Consider the following 17,743-nt stretch of genomic DNA (forward strand, 5'->3'; position numbering starts at 1 on the left):
CTCGAGTAAAACAATTGATTTTGATCTTTCTCCCGTTCATCCAGCAGTTCCCTGAGTCTGGCGATACCACGTATAGCTCCAGCCTAGCATAGATCATTGGATCGGATTAGACCAATAGCATCTCGCCCGCAAAGTGACTAAGATTTCCGGAATAATCAAGGAACGTTGCTAACTTACTATGGGCGCAGTGATATCACGCAGCACCTGAAAGTAGTCCCTGTTGCATTCTACGGGGACTATTTTGCGTGATATCACTGCGCCCATAGTAAGTTAGCAACGTTCCTTGATTATTACACCAGAATGAGAGTATAGTTCCATGTCAAACCAGCCTAGAAAATCGCCAAGTTTCATTTTCCGTTAGTTTTATTGCACGTTCTAACTTGAGAAGAGACAACTTTTAAATAGGAAAAATTCCGGAAATCTTAGTCACTTTGGTCTAATCCGATCCAATGATCTATGCTAGGCTGGAGCTATACGTGGTATGGCCAAACTCAGGGAACGACTGGATGAATGGGAGAAAGGTAAAAATCAATTGTTTTACTCGAGGGGAGGTGGAAAATGAGCCTAATTCCCCAAATGGTGGAATATCCCTTTAAGGTCAAGGTATTTAGTCCTAAATCCTAAATGGAACAAGGCCATAATCACAGGTAATTACACCTGTGTTTACTACACTATTAACATCGCAACATGATTGCTGTGAAAAGGGTCCATGTCAAAGTGTCAATAAAGTAGTCAAGAGAAAAGTATGTTTTGTCCTGTTTCATGGTTATTCCTGGTCATATACAATGCTTTCGAACAAATATTGACAGACTTTACATGTATATTGCCACATACGCCACATTCCCGTATTGGTCAACAGGACCTCTTGCCAGTCTGGCCTCTCCTACCATTCCCGTGCGCGGCCTTCTTTCTCTGCGGCGTTGAGCAAGAGTATTATTCCTATTTTTGTACTCCACTCTCGTTTTTACTTGTTGCAGAAGAGAGTGACATCCGTCTCCAGCAGTATCACCGTGCTTGCCAATGTCGCCAAATGATTTTGGATGGCTCCTGAAAATGTGGGTGGGATAATTAGAAAACATGTCACCATTGTGGCACTTACGACAGAAGCGTACAGCTAATGTAAGGATTACTTAAAGGAAAGAACCACGCTTAAAAAAAACATCAGGTTGAACAAGACCTTCATAAAAACATGTGAATTAGTATGATTTTCTTGAATATACTAGCTCTGTTTAAACAAACCATGTTTACAAAGTCTTCACTTTTGCACCCTCGTTACATCATAGGTGCAGGGAATGAACCAGTGAAAGTTACAAACAGTTGAAGGGGGTGGGGCTGGGGATTAACTGACAGCTAATATTGATAATAGTCCCATCCCTACCTGACAATGTTTCTCACAACGCTGTGGCACATGGCTCTGGTTGGGTTGCGGTCGTGCTGCATCATTTGGTCCACCAGCACAACCACGAAGGCCTTTCTCTCGTCTGGCAATGGTCTTTCTTCTTTTTCCACTCTAAGTCGAATGGCTGATGACACCTGGTCCCAGTTGAGACGAAAGTCAACATGCCATGGTCCGCCAGGCTGTGAAGCGCTTGATGGCTTGGGGCAGTGCTTGGAGGGCTGGGCAACAGCTGATTTGGAGGCTGGAATGTTGTGTTTGGAGAACATTGAGTTGGGGAACTTGAAGCACTTGGATCAGGAGCAGAGACCATATTAAGAGTAACAAGTCCTAGAAGGCACAAAAACAATTTATTGATGTAGGGCTATGGGTCAATAGACTGTGTGCTTAACTGTAGTCCTGCTCCAGTACTTCCTGGAGGAAGCTCACACATTGGTTTCCTGTCAGCACTATTGGATGAAGCAATTTGAATTTATTCACGCAAGTGCCATTTGTACGAATGTGACATAATGGGTTGGGAGAACGCAGAAGTGTCCATTGACTCAAGTTAAAAGATTGCTCTGATAATGCCACTTAAAAAACAATAGTTAAAATAACAGGCCAATACACTATTGGAATTACAAACTCATCATAAAAGGGTCTGATTATTTTTCCCTGCTATTGTTATTAAGTTTGGAAATGCATGCAAGTAATAAGCATCAGCTGCATTCACTTCTATGTATTTACAGATGTGAAAACAACAGCAGTGAAAAACAGCCCAGTTTTGATGAGTTTGTAATTCCAATTATAATTTTTTATGACTATTATACATTTCCCCAACCCATTACGTCACACTAAACAAATGCCACACACATGAATAAGGTCTATAAGCTGTGCTGCACACCTGAGATTAATCACTTCATCCAATAGTATTTGACAGGTAACCAATGTGTGAGCTCGGGACTACATACAAAGTATATTGTCTACCTGTTGTGCAAATGTTCTAAGGCCCTAGTTAAGTGACATGAAAGAGTGAAAAGTGTAATGGGTGAACAGATGAATTTACCGTCCTTGATGCCCTTCATTAACTTCCGACTTTGGATAGGTTTGAGGTATTTCACTAGATCCTTCTCCTCCACCAAGGTCAGGGGCCTATACCATGAAGCCGGTTTAGCTGGCTAGCCAGATATGTTTAAGCTTAGTTTGTGCCAATCCTGGGTTTAAGGTACCATTAAAGTGGTTTGGCTTTTAGCTGTGTTCATCTCCATAGTAACTTACCCTCCACAGCCAACCTGCTCCAGGGCAGGTTATGTTCTGGATAAGAGATCTCAAACTGAAATTGGACCAATCAGCTGTGAGCAAAGTGACACACATCTGATGCAATAAAGTCACTCCCCCTTTTTCTACTCCAAATTAAAGGTCACTGCATAGCAAATGGCTATTAAAGACTTAAGCCTCTGGCTTTTAACAATGCTTATTTATAATAATAATAATTTTGAATTATTTAAAAATAAATTATGTAATTATTATACCCTTAATCAATTACACATGTATAATTTTAGTAAATCAATCATTAATATGCATTTTGTTAATATTAAAATAAATAGCCTATATAAAGGTCATACAAATAAGCTTTAAATTCAATAACTAAATCTATAAAAAATTACATGTGAGCATAAATGTTCAATTCTCTCTATATATCAACTAAACTAACTTCATAACTTTTACTTGCATTGACGTATAAGATTTTTCTTAAAGTTGTCCTCGACAGCTCTTTTCTTCTGTGTAAATTTGTTTAAATTCGTAATATTTTTCAATCATGTATATTCTGCAGAAGAGTGAAGTGAATCACACTGCTTCTCTCGTGAGAAGTGAATCTCAGTTTTACTGATCCAGAGCATGTGATTGGCTGTTCACTGCTGATGTCACAGCTAAACTCCTAAACTCAGGATCAAAGCCTGAGTTGACAGAGAAAGTTGATGATCAGCATCATGGGACCAACAAAGCCTGAATAGATTGGTTTGGTTTTGTCAACTCAAAACTAATCCTGTAACCCTGAGTTTGTTAAACTACCATCATGGTACAGGGCCCAGATCTTCAATAGACTCGAGCCCAAGCTCATCCAGCATGGTGGTAAGAAGGTCATCAGGGAGATCAGGCAAGTATGACCACACTGCTTCCTTGGCCTAGTCTCATTAAGTAGTGAATCATGAAACACTGTAATTTCTCATTTTTGCCATCCCTACACTGCATGCATATTTCCTACTATAGTCTGTTCAATCAACAAAGCAGATTAATGACAAAATCAACTTTATTCAAGGCTACCAAAAAAAAAAAAAAAAACTTTGTTTGCTATGACTACATAGCCTGCTCTACTACTCACGTCTCTCCTCACGCATCCTGTATCCTCACTTTCCTCCCTGCTCATACTGCCTCTGGAAAAGAATGGTGGAGAGCAATAAGGGACTGATCATACACATTGTGTGCTGAAAGAGGATAGTAGTCCAGTAGATCTTCCTGCTTAATGCACACATAATTGTCTTGGGCCACTGCTAGGTCACAGTATACACCTGTGTCACATAACTTTACAAAAGTATGTTTCTCTGAGACAAAATAGACCGAATTATGAACAACAATAACTAGCATAATCTTCCCCATAAGAAGCCCTTCATCACTGTTCTCTAGTAAAATGTACATCCCCCTTCTGTAATCTGTGCCTTTGACTGTAACATAGTTACAAGCCACTGCCGACTGTAACTGGAATGGACAGCTGGCTACAGATGCCCTGATCCTGTCATTGTAATCGTCAACATGAAAATCAGTCCCCTTTTCTGCTTGTACAAGTGGAGGGAACAAGTTTCCTGCACTCAAGTACGCTTGTAGAAGTTGGTGCCTCTCTGCTAGAGTTTTGCACAAATTCTTAAAATTGTGCAATTTTCTGGCACACTGTTTAAAAAATGTATGCTTGCTCTCAAATCGGAGTGTCCATAGGCGAATAAGTGGGCCAAAGTGAATGATGAGAGATGGATAGTGGACCTATGCTGCCTATACATATGAATTTGCAGTCCTGTGTGTTTTCTGTACCTCTGTGAGCAGTCCGGCACCCCACACTGGTAGTGATAATTGGGGGCATTGCTATGCAGTTTTGTGTGCTGAACATAGTTACACACATTCTCAGACACATGCTCACAGCCAACGAATTTACAGTTGAACATTGTGGTGCATGTTAACTAGTCACCTACCTAATCAATTTCTCCTCACTCTTAGCCTGACACTGAACAGGATGGTTAGCCTCGCCCTCTGATGACCTGGAAAGAAATGAAAAGGAAAGAAAAAGGAGAAATTACACAAAGGCAACCAACAATAAGAATTTCAGTTTGAATGCAGATTATGATCATTGTAATTTAATTTTAGCCTTATGTCAAAAATTATAGTGGTATATATATATATATAGTGTTTTTTTGTGTAGCACTTTGAGATTGCTCACTCAATTTAAAGTGCATTTACAACTTTTACAATTATTATTAGGGTGACCACCATCAAACAAACCAAATGTGGGACGATTACTACGTTTGTGTGGGACAATGTGGGACATGTTACCAACACTTAAACATAATCTAAAACTGTTGTATAATCTTTATTTTACATGTCATTTAAATTTAAACATCACTGAGCCCAATGGCAGCAGGCATCACGCAGATAACTATTTTTGAAACAGTTCTGACCAAAATCCAACAAAATAAATGATGAACAAATAAAACAACATGAAACTAGTATTATATATTAATTTATATACAGAATTATCCATTCGTTTTCTGACAGGGAACACATGGAACGAATCACCGCTCCACATTTTGATTGACAGCCATCACATCTATTATTGACCGTGTTTACTCCTTTCTTTTCAACCATTGGATAGGATTTAAAAAATGGCTGTTGTATTTGTGCAAGGCGGGATGTTACTTCTGACGAAGCGCTGGTGAAAAACGATGACGCAAAAAGAATAAATAAAATGCTTTCTTAAAAAGGCAAAAGAAAGCATGCATGTTTTCTTAATATGATCATTAAAAACCAACAGTCTGATGAAAATGCGGGACATTTTCTCAATATGCCACATGCGGGACAAGGGGTGAAAATGCTGTGCGGTACAACGCAAAGTGGGACGGGTGGTCACCCTAATTATTATTCATTCATATCGGGACAAGTGGGAACCCTAGTGTTAAAACCCCGTTGTCGAACAAGACATGAGACTAACTTACTCTAGTTAGCTCAGTCATGTTGTAACTAGGATATCCGCTGGAAAAATATTTTTTCATGGACCGTTTGAATCACTAAGTTATTAAAGCTAAACAGCTAACGGTTAGCCCTGCTAATCTATGATAACCTTGACGAATTACAGAAATGTGCACGCATAAATAGTAATGTTTGTCCCATCATTGGTTTTATAAACTTTTCAACAGACGTGCAAACTCCTCAAGAGTAAAAAAGGTGACAGTGTGTGTGGGGGGGGGGATATGCAAATGACATATCTGAGCGTGACTTAAAGAGAATAATACATTTAATATTTAAAAAATTATTTTATTTACAACACGGAAACGCCTGGAACTCAAGGAAGTGTTGTGACGCATGAAACAAAAAATAAAAGACTGACAGTAGGGGTGTAACGCTACACAAAACTGACGGTTCGGTACGCATCTCGGTTTTGAAATCACGGTTCGGTACGAGTTCGGTACAGCAGTTTTACAAAATTGCTTTTTAGATTTAACAGTGGTTTACTAAAGAAGAAAAAAAGTGTCTGTCCTTGAATTAATTAAATTATATCTAAAATTGTATTGAAGATATTGCTGTAAACTATCTAGGGAGCCCTTACTTGCACATTAATATTAAAGGTTAACAAAATAGAGGCCAAACTATTAGCCTAAATTCAGTTGATATTTATTTTTAGGTATAATAATCAACACTCAAATAACACATTGTATGCAAACATGTAAACTTCACACAAGGCAGTTTTTGCTTCTAAATAGTTATTTTTCTCCAATTCGTTGTTGAAATACAACGAAATAATTTATACACAGTGTCTGTCATTTTCATGACAGGTTTATTTAACATGCATGAAATAATCAAGACATCACTAACAGGTTATGTAGAAATAAAGAATATATAGGATAATATAGAGCATATATTTAGTGAAAGAGTTGATTTCTCTAGTGAATAAAATTCTGTGGACACTGAATGACTGCCTGAGGTAAATGTGATGCTAACGTTACATGACACTGTTTAGTTTACAAGCAGTTATATTGAGGTCTTTCCCCCGTTGAGACACTGATTTAGCGTTCGGTAACGTTACACACGTGCACTGAACCAACCAACTTTTGAACCAACTTTACCAATAACTTCACTCTCCCTCCTCTGAACATGTCCAAACCATCTCAACCTGGCTTCTCTAACTTTGTCATACAAACAGTATGACTTTAATTTAACATGACTAGTTAGTATGTTACTACCTTGAAAGCGATAACGATGTTTCTTTTGATATTTGAGGATAATGTCGCTCTGCTCTCGGTTGCGTTCTTCATGAAGAGGTAGCGCTAGAGTCAGCGTATCTCACAGCGCCATCTGCTGGTGAAAATAACCACTACACGACTGCTTCTATAACCAGCAGCTGCTGGATTCGCCAATATATCTGCGGGTTGTTTTGAACGAGTTGTAAAATGGGGGACATTTCCGGAGACAGCTCCAGTCGGGGAAGGAAAAAAAAACTGAACTGTCCCCGGAAAACGGGGACGCCTGGTCAAAAGTGGACGCTTTTGTGGAATTAATAGCTAATGAAGATTTAGCACACAAATAATTCCACAGAATTTAATAATAATAACTGTTCAGAAAGAATACATCTCATATGTATTAAAGAAAACATAAAAATTAAGTTTGTAATTATTCAAAAAATGTGTTCAAGTTCAGTGTGTGATCACGTGCTCTGCTCATATGCAGGTGCTTGCGTGAAGTTTAGTTGCTATAGCGACGCGAGTTATGAATTCTGACTGAATATATAAACAACAACCGATCGCCCGATCGCTATCTTTTGGTTGAGAGACCAGGAGAATTCACACACTTTTGCTGAGCGGAACATTTTCTGAGCGGATTTTGTGACCTTGAAGCTGATTTCTAGAAGGACATCGCTGGATATATCCTTTATAGAGTCTTTTTGTTCATATTATTATTTTTGGTTACTTTTATTTTATTGTTCTTTTCTTATGTTAGAAGGAGTTTGGAGTTTTATCTAATTGTCTTTTATTGATTGATTTTATTTTTGGAGGAGTATTTTTAAGGAGACTTGTAGGCTATTTTATTGTATTGTATTTTGTGTTGTGTTTTGCATTGTTTTTTATTGCAGATTGGACTCGGAGGACGTCGATGGCTCACATGATGGGTGAAAGAGGAGGTGAGCGCTTTCATTTCTCAGTTGTTTATGGTATGTTATGGTATGATGTTGTCCAATGATTGACTACATTAATGTGAAGAAAAGTGTGCGAGGTATTCCATTTGATCCCCCAATTTTCCCAGCTAAGTGATCACATGCATTTGATTCCTTTCATATGAAATAAAACTTTTCAATTTGAGTAACTATAGTAACCATATTTGTAATTGATCACAATTGATCACTAATTGATTTTATTATCAAAACATTACTAACTGTGTGATGTCTGAAATATTCCAGCCTCAGGCCTGTCCAGATCCAGAAGAGCTGCTGTCTCTCAGACGGCTGGTCAGGAGATTTGGAGACCCTGTTCCAATGAGCGTGATCAGGATCCGCTGCCAGACCTGACCCAGACCCAGAGCCAGGAGCTTCCTAGACATTCAGCTGCACTGTCTCTGTCTGAGATTTCTGTTTCTGTGTCCACGGGTCAGGGTGACGGGAAGAGGACGCAGCAGAGCGGCAGCCAACAGGGCTCAGATGATGGACACCCATCCACTTCATCTTCATCTAAACGCTCTTGCATGGGTCAGTAGTAGTCGGTTATGACATAAATAATACATTGCTATGCATTTAATAAAACTCTATATTTAAAGATATTATATTTAATATAATATAAATTAGGGGTGTAACGTTACACGTATTCGTATTGAACCGTTTCGGTACAGGGCTCTCGGTTCGGTGCACGTGTGTACCGAACGGTTATGAATGCAATCTTTAACAGTTAACAGTCGGCTTGTTTAAAGCGCGGAACACACTTCAATCCGAGTTCCCACACGAACATATTGAGTATTCAGTCCATTTTATCACGAAATTCAAACGATAAATGCCGTTTTAACGTTCTTTAATGTGACGTGACTGATAGACGCGTATCAGTTCAATAAATAAATATAATAAATATAAATGAATATCTTAAGGCATGTTGAGGATGCATTACAACTTACTGAAACGTATCATATGTTGTGTAATCGCTCCATCTGTGTTTCAACCGCGGAAAGACAATAAAACAGCTTGTAAACAATGTTGTGTAGAATCACATTTACTTCAGAAGTCATTCAGTGTCCACAGCTGTGAGTTCACTACAGAAATCAACTCTTTCACTGAATACATGCACTATATTATCCTATATATTCATTATATTAGCCTATATATATTCATTATATACTACTTAGCCTGTTAGTAATGTCTTGTTTATTTAATGTATGTTTAAATAAACCTGTCATGAAAATTACAGCCACTAAATGATTATATTTCAACAACAAATTGGAGAAAAAACAATAATACTTAGATTTAGAACCTTATGTGAAGCTTATGAGTGTTGATTATTATATCTAAAAATAAATAGCAAATTAATTTAGGCTAATAGTTTGGGCTCTGTTGTTAATCTTTAATAGCAATATGTAAGTAAGGGCTCCCTATATAGTTTACAGCATTATCTTTAAGAAACTTTTAGTTATAACTGAATTCATTTAAGGACAGACAAAAAATTTTTTTCATTAAACCACTGTTGAATAAAAATTAATAAAAAGCAATTTTGTAATCGAATCCGTACCGAACCGTGTCTTCAAAACAGAGGTACGTACCGAACCGTCATTTTTTTGTACTGTTACACCCCTCATATAAATATATTTTAAGATATGGCCCATATTATCTTTGCCATTACCAGAACTGAGCCACACGTGCCAGAGTTGACAAAATGAAGCCAAAAAGATAAGATAAAACAAGAAAAATAACGATATCGTGACACTTCATATTGTGAAATAAGATTTTGGGACATTTATTCAGGCATTAAGCAGAAGTCAGGGGGATTGCTTGGAGATATTTCCATTACTTTGGATTTGTAACACTACAGATGAGAATTGAATAGTAAAATGTAAGTTATGTCATTATATCATTGCTTAATTTGATGTCATTCTTCCTTCCAGAAAAACCTACAGAATGCAGGAAGAGGAATAGAATTCGTTCTTTCCTCCAGAGGCTCTGGAAGGCTGTGAAGAGTCCTTTCTGCTGCTGTTGTCTCAGTAGTGCTGTGGATGAAGAGTCTTTTACATCTCTCTATGACCTGGGAGGGATGATTGGATCCGGAGGATTTGGCAGGGTGTACAAGGGAACACGCAAATTTGATGGCAAAAAGGTAAGTCTTACTGAATTGTACAAACATTTTGCTCTTGCATGCATTAAAACATTTACAGATTTACAGATTTTCTTTTTTGTTGCAGGTTGCCATCAAGCAGATAAGCAAGATTGAGAACAATCGTTATCTTTATATTGTAAGTTGGCCAAAACCTGAATATGTACAGTATTTAGTACAGTATTTAGTTGTTTAAGTGCAGATTACTGTAGTTAATACACCCGTAGGAAGCATTAGGTGTAAATGTGATTGACAAATAAGCCTAGAGGCACCAAATAACTCTTTTGAACGTATCTAAAAAGATACATTTAAAAATATGTTTTCTTCAGATTTTTACCCAGCAAACCTTCTGACTACTATTTTTCTCTAGCCTGGATATCCCAAACCTCTCGTAACAGAAGTGGCGCTGATGCTAATGATGAGGCGGGAACCCAGAAGCCCGCTCATCATACAACTATACGAGTGGTTTGAACATCCTCTAACATTCAACCTTGTTATGGAGTTCCCAGAGCCTTGCATGACCTTGCTGGACTATATCGTTCGTAAACCCGTACTGGATGAACCAACAGGACGGTTCATCATGCGACAGGCTCTTCTAGCATTGCAAATCTGCATCGAGCATGGTGTTTTTCATAATGACCCTCATGCGCAGAATTTCCTGATAAAGGAAAACACGTTGGAGCTTAAGCTGATAGACTTTGGCTGTGGTCAGCTGTTTAGTAGGGATGGCTACGAGAGCAACACATATGTTGGTGAGCATTTTGAGCCTGAATGTAGTGACTTATTAATGATCTGATGCTTTTAAAAAAAGCTCAACCATGTGCAATATGTCTTGCTTACAGGAGTAATGTATTACTGCCCACCTGAAGTCTCAACAGAACCTCGATTCCACGCCATCCCAGCAAATGTCTGGGCTCTAGGAGTGCTGTTGTACACTATGGTGCACTCTGGATGCCCTCCCTTTCTCAATCGGACAGAGATCAGACGAGCCAACCTTACATTTACCAACTACAGCTTATCCAAAGGTGAGTGAATAATATTGATAACACTTATAAACACACACACATAAAGCAAAGGCTCTGAACAGAAACCGTTAAAGATGAAGTATGTTTATATAAAGCTCAACGTATAGCAAGAGTTTGGGTCGTAGCTACTGTAGCAGGCGGAGCCATGGGGAAAGAAATTCGGCTTTAGTTACAGAAGTGAATGCCAAAATGTGCTGCATTTATACCGTAAACAGGTCATGAACATGTCAAAGCAAACAGAGCATTGTGATACAAAGCATGCTTCAATACCATACAGCCGTTCAGAAAGATACATTTTCATAAAGACAAATGCAACACAGCTAAAAGTATTCCTAATATGTTGAACCTGAAACATGCCCTTCACAAGAGCTGTGTTTGTGATGTTTGAGTTGGGGAAGACGCGATGCACAAAAGGGGCCTTTGCAAGTTTTTTTGAAAATATGCTTTATTTTGTAATTCCGCCTTGTGCCACTAGTGTCGCAGAAACGACATACTTCACTTTCAAAGTCAAGGAACATTTTACAGTATAATAATCATGTTTTAGATGCTGTTTTCATAGATGCATGACTAACTCCTTATTACAATTTGTACAGAATGCAGAGATCTGATTAGCCAGTGCCTAGCCAGGGATCCAACTAAACGGCCGACGTTAGAGCAGATGTCACAACATAGATGGATGAGATGACCTACTGTAGATTGGAGAAGTTCAGGAGATCAGTGATTTCAGGTGTGAGGAAGTGTAACAGACTGAGTAGGATTATTATCATTTGTCTTATTTCAAATGAGATGTTCAAATTTGTGTTCATTGTAATGTTCTTGTTATAGTCGAGTCACCGTCATTTATATAGTGCTTTATACAATACAGATTGTTTCAAAGCGGCTTCACTATAATAAACAGGAAAATAAACACAATATCAGCTCTAAAAATCATTCATGAGTTGACTTGTTCATATAATCTTTGTATTGAATAGGAAATAACATGCTTGCTGTCCTTGGTGGAGGGCTTGATCTCGAGACTTGAGCCGAAGCCTGATGTCCAACCCCAACCTGACAGGGAACTCAGAGCCTGTCCACGTCTGAGCAAGAACATGAGAGACTGCAAGACTGGGAAGAAGTCATCAAGCCATCACAGCCACATTTGCTTTGTTTTTAAACGTCAAGACAAGACAAGTCATCTGTATTCATATAGCGCCTTATATATGACCCATCTTTTCTCACAGCAGCTGGAATAATTCAACTTGTCATTTTGATGGTGAATTGTAATCCAGAAAGGTCCAAACGACAATCAGTGACAACTGGAGATTCACCCGTAGTCAAAAGCAAAAGATTAGTCTGTACAGAAATTAGGGCTGTGCAATATATCGAAATATCGCAAATGTACATATCGCAATATGTATATCGCAACGGCACACAATATCTGAATGACTTTAATAGGCTACTTCAACATTGTGAAAAGTGTACGTTTTAGGTTGATGCATATAGCAGAGAATAGACTGAGCACACGACTGTTACTTAAGAGTTATTAAACGCAAAACAACTTGCAATCTCGCGCTGTCTGACACACACACCAAAACGTGCGCACAAGCCGCCTCTCTGAAAGCGTGTGATCCCTTCAGTTCTGTTTCGTGCCTTGTTACACACTCAAACTGTCAAATACACACACAGTTATGTCAAAATGGCTGTCTTGAAGAGTATTCACAGTTGGTCATGCGATATCAGTTGGGGAAAGAAACCGAATGCGTGTCAATAGGATCCGTGCATTAGGTCTTAAATGACGTTTTTCCACGGCATGGTACGGCTCGGTATGGTTCGCTTTGGCGCTTTTCCACTGCACGGTACGGCTCGGTACAGCTCACTTAAACAGTACGACCTCGGTTGGGGTTCCAAGCGTGCCGCATCGATACTAAAATGTGACGTGTAAACACTGCAGATCACTGATTGGTCAGAGAGAATCGTCACTACTAGCGTCATTGGATTTGCGACACCAACCTGCTAGCAGTAACAGCCAGGCAGTATCGTTGGCACGACTTGAAAGGAAAACTTGTTTAAAAAAACTAAAAATATGTTGTACACTATGGTGTATTGATAACACCATTCAGAACAATTACAGACCAATATCAAACCTCCCGTTCATTGCCAAATTGCTTGAGAAGGTAGTCGTAGCACAACTGCAATCTCATCTAGAGCAAAATAATCTTTTTGAACCACTTCAATCAGGTTTTCGTCCCTATCACAGCACAGAAACAGCACTTTTAAAAGTGCTAAACTATCTCCTTCTGGTTTCTGATTCTGGTGCACACAGTATCTTAGTTCTGCTCGATCTCAGTGCAGCCTTTGACACTGTGTGTCATTCCACGCTCCTTTCACGACTATCTGAAATAGGCATCACTGGTGCTGCTCTTTAGTGGTTGACCTCGTATCTATCTGATAGACAGCAGTTTGTAAGGATAGGTAAAGATCGATCAAGTACCGCTACTATCACTCATGGTGTACCTCAAGGTTCTGTACTTGGTCCTCTTTTATTTCTCCTTTATGTGCTGCCACTGGGTCAGATAATCAGACGACATGGTCTTGCCTTTCATAGTTACGCTGATGATATTCAGATTTATTTCACAGTTAAACCAAACTCAGCTTATCCTCTCGCTTCTGTTAACTCCTGCCTTCAGGAACTTAAAACCTGGATGACTGAAAACTTCTTGCAGCTTAAAACTGAAATCCTGTTGATTGGCCCTAAATCACAAAATTTGCCACGTGATGACGTTTTTATTGACATTGATGGTGTCCAGATTACACCTTCAAAAACTGTGCGAAATCTGGGAGTATTGCTTGACTCCACGTTATCTTTCGACTCACATATTGGTCATACAGTAAAGTCATGCTTTTTCCACCTGCGAAATATTGTTCGTATCCGTCGATCCCTCAACTTTAACGATGCTGAAACTGTTATTCACGCTTTTATAACCTCCAGATTAGACTACTGTAACGCCTTATACAGCGACTTACCAACTAAGGCTATACATCGCCTCCAAATGGTGCAAAACTCTGCTGCTCGAGCGTTAACATTTAATAAAAAATCCGTACACATCACTCCCATCCTCAACCAACTTCACTGGCTTCCTGTGGCCAGTCGCATCGAGTTTAAACTGTTAGTTTTAGTCTATAAAGCCAGTCACGGCCCTGCACCACAATATCTTGCTGAGTTAGTCCAACCTTATGTTCCTGCCCTGACCCTCAGATCCAGCAATGAAAACCTGCTTGTCATCCCCAAGTTTAAACACTCTACTATGGGAGGAAGGGCTTTTAGTGTTATTGGCCCGAAATTATGGAATAAGCTGCCCCCGACTATCCGTAACGCACCTACTCTCCAGATTTTTAAATCCAAACTTAAAACTCATCTTTTTTCTCCCTGCAATAAATCATTATTTTTCTCTCACCGTCTCTGCCTTCAAGTGATCTCACACCTCTTCATGTTATGCTACATTACTAGCTACTGTTAATTGTTCTTTGGTTCTATAACTTCTTTGTTGTTGTTGGAGTTATTTGTTGTACACCTGCTTGTTTTATTTGCTATAATGAACAGGCTGCTTTTCTGATTGTAATTGATTGTACTCCATTGTGAAGCGACCTTGGGTTCTTGAAAGGCGCTATATAAAATAAACATATTATTATTATTATATTATTATTAGTATTATTATTACATACATTTGCACTTCGTTTACATTTCCTCTGTTTACACTTTTACTTAATTTCTTATGTTTTATGTATATATTCTTTGCACTACATTTCCACTTTGTTTAAAGTGTGACGTTTACATTTTTAACATTACAATTTTGTATTTGTTTTTCGTTTTTTTCAATAAAAAAAGGAACTGGACAAACATGTGTACTTCATTACTTTCTTAATGCATGTACTGTACCAATGAATAAATGTGTTTTTAATATTTAAAAAAAAAGAAAGCGAGACAATACTTTGAAATATTTAGTTTATTAATAATCCACTTGACAGGAAAGACAACATGAATAGTTAACTATTCAAGTAACGCAACAGACCCTCACGTAGATCCCTGCCCTCCTCCTCTACAGCCTGGGCCAGGGCCACCACAGGCTCTGCTGCTGAAGCTGAATCCCATGCACTCATAGGCCTCTCCATGACTCTCACAAAGGTTATGTAGAGCACAGTCATTCCTTTTCATAAGGCAACGCCATCTTCCTTTTAATCTACCAAAGGCATTTTCCACAACGACACGTGCTCGGGAGATTTTCATGTTGAACACCGGCTGTTCTGCTGTCAGCCGTCCAGTGTCAACGAATGGTTTTAAGAGCCAGTGCTGCAAGGGATAGGCAGAATCTCCTAGAATGTAGTCGCCAACATTCACCCCACCAATGTTTCTGGTATTAGCTGGTATGTGATTTCCACGACTTGCCAACTCCCACAGTGTGGACAGTCTCAAAACCTGAGCATCATGCAGACTTCCAGGCAGTCCTGTGAAAACATTCCAGAAAAGTCCCTTTCCATCCACAACACCTTGAAGGATGATGGAGTGCCCGCCTTTACGGTTGAAATAGTCACAGTGATAGTCCTGTGGTGCTATGATGGGTATGTTACCCCTTTTCCACCAAAGCAGAGCCAGAGCTAGATCGGAGCCAGAGCCTAGTTTCAAATCGGTTCTTTGTGTTTCCACACCCAAAGCTCCAGCTCCGAGCCAGGAAAAGTGGTTCTTAAGTAGCACCAAAACATTGCTGGGCTAGAACAGGGCTAGAAGTAAGAACCGATTACGTCAGGCGCTGGGGGCGGGGTCAACAAGACGAACACAAACTTGAGATCCGCCATGTTTGAAATAGCAGCTAATGGAGCTAACAGCTGCTGTTAGTTTGTAATCTCCGTCTATACAAATTACGGCGAACTACATGAATGCGTTGGATTCGCTGTGTTTGCGTTGTGTTTTGATGCCGATGTAGGATCGTAAAGCCATGTGAATCAATAGTAACGCAACGTTTGCATTGTTGATGGAAGGCTTGTTCGCAGCGGTGCTGTGCAGAGACCGATCGCCGTATGATAACGAGTCCAGCGAGAGCATACGACTCCTTATGCTTTTGATTCACTCATACGTTTTTTTTATATCATACGTGGATCAGTCTGCGCAGTGACGATGCATCTCGAACAAGCCTGGTGTGTGTATGTGTTTCCCGCTGCCCAGGGTTGCCAGCAGGTTTTCACAACAAACCCGCCCAATTGCTACTCAAAACAAGCCCAATCACGTTCCAGGGGGGGGATTCCCCAGTAAAAATCACATTTGGGGGTAAAATATGTGTTTTTTGGCATGGTTACCTACTAAAATTCGCAATATGGGGCTAAATATCACACAATTGGGGTCGCTTCATCCCGCGGACATAAAAAAAACAGCCCGCGGCAAAACCACATACTTGGCAACATTGCCGCTGCCTCGCTAGCGTTGCTGAGAGAGATGAGACGTAAACAGTGACGTAAGACCTGGCTCTGTTGTGGCTCTCAGCCCGTGGAAAAGCAAACCGGTTCTTAGAAGGCTCCTCAGTCGAACCAACTATGAACTGGGACTAGCTCTGGCTCTGAATTAGCTCTAGCACTGCCTTGGTGGAAAAGGGGTATGTGTGATCCATCAATAGCACCAATATACTGTGGGAGCCCCCACCTGTTCTCAATGTAGGCAGCCATTTCTTGAAACTTCTCCTGATCTGGAAAACGAATTTGTTCTAGTACCAGCAAAGTCTCTGCTGCAGCACAGAACTCCTGGACACATCGACAAACAGTTGTTATGCTTGCTCCAAAAAGATGTCCAACACTTCTGTACTCAGAACCGGTTGCGAGCTTCCACAGTGCGATGGCTACTCTCTTCTTTAGAGGTACACAAACACGAAAGTTTGTGTCCCGTCTTTCCATCGCTGGACGCACTTTGTTGCACAAGTAGGCAAACGTTTCTTCTGACATTCTAAAGTTCTCCAGCCACTGAGTGTTTGTAAAACCGGGAACAATCACATCCCACCACTCAGAAGCTCGGTTAAATGTCCAAACAGATGGTCTGTTGCGGCGACGTTGCAAAATATGAAGGATCTGAAATACACAGAATACGCATTTTAAAACAATTTTGCCAGCCAAGTTGATTATATGGTTTTGTGACAGTGATATGACTACGACTCCACACCCCCACCAGAAGCCTTCGTTCAGCCAAGGAGTGAAGGCTTGTAGTACCATCACAGAGAGGCAAAAAATCCCTTTCCAGAACATTTTCATTCAATGTTCCCAGCTGGTGGAACGATCTGCCCACCGCCGTCCGAAATGCTGATTCGTTGACAACATTCAAAAGTCAACTAAAGACTCATCTCTTCCATGAGCACTTAACCTCTTAAAAAAAAAAAAAATCTTTCCTTTCCTCTTTCTCCTCCTTTTTCCCTCCCTACTCTAGCTTGTGCTACACTGAGAAATGCACATGGACTAAGTATTTCAGGCACTTGTTGCGCTCACTCGACTCTTCACGACCAATCGCTTATTGTACCCCCAAGTTGTAAGTCGCTTTGGATAAAAGCGTCTGCTAAATGCATAAATGTAAATCATGTAGCGATTGAGACCGTATATTGATAAGTGCAAGATTAGCTTACCCTTGTGCGCCGTCGAGCAAGCCTATCGTCGAATGTGCTTTGTTGTAGGAGTTCCCATACTCTCTTTGTTTTTTTTCAGTATTTTGTTTTGCTGCCATCAGCCTCCTT

At 39.8% G+C, this 17,743-nt stretch overlaps 2 protein-coding genes across 2 annotated transcripts; both read left to right on the forward strand.

The window, feature by feature from the left end:
* Positions 1–7,786: 7,786 nt before the first annotated feature.
* On the forward strand, positions 7,787–10,331 carry LOC307129394 (uncharacterized protein; the record flags this gene model as incomplete). The annotated part of the gene is made up of 5 exons (XM_079821782.1): positions 7,787–7,814; positions 8,091–8,375; positions 9,773–9,981; positions 10,067–10,117; positions 10,308–10,331. 5 exons carry the CDS (start codon positions 7,787–7,789, stop codon positions 10,329–10,331), a joined length of 597 nt encoding a protein of 198 aa, XP_079677908.1.
* Positions 10,332–10,365: 34 nt separating this feature from the next.
* Positions 10,366–12,879, forward strand: LOC307129165 (serine/threonine-protein kinase pim-3-like). Its single transcript, XM_079821369.1, has 3 exons — positions 10,366–10,730; positions 10,821–11,003; positions 11,975–12,879. The coding sequence occupies exons 1-3, from the start codon at positions 10,388–10,390 to the stop codon at positions 12,022–12,024; spliced, it is 576 nt and encodes a 191-aa protein (XP_079677495.1). The 5' UTR covers positions 10,366–10,387; the 3' UTR covers positions 12,025–12,879.
* The last annotated feature ends 4,864 nt before the right edge of the window (positions 12,880–17,743 follow it).

The sequence above is a fragment of the Gobio gobio genome, assembly GCF_949357685.1.
Source record: "Gobio gobio genome assembly, chromosome: 7".
In the NCBI taxonomy this organism is placed as follows: domain Eukaryota; kingdom Metazoa; phylum Chordata; class Actinopteri; order Cypriniformes; family Gobionidae; genus Gobio; species Gobio gobio.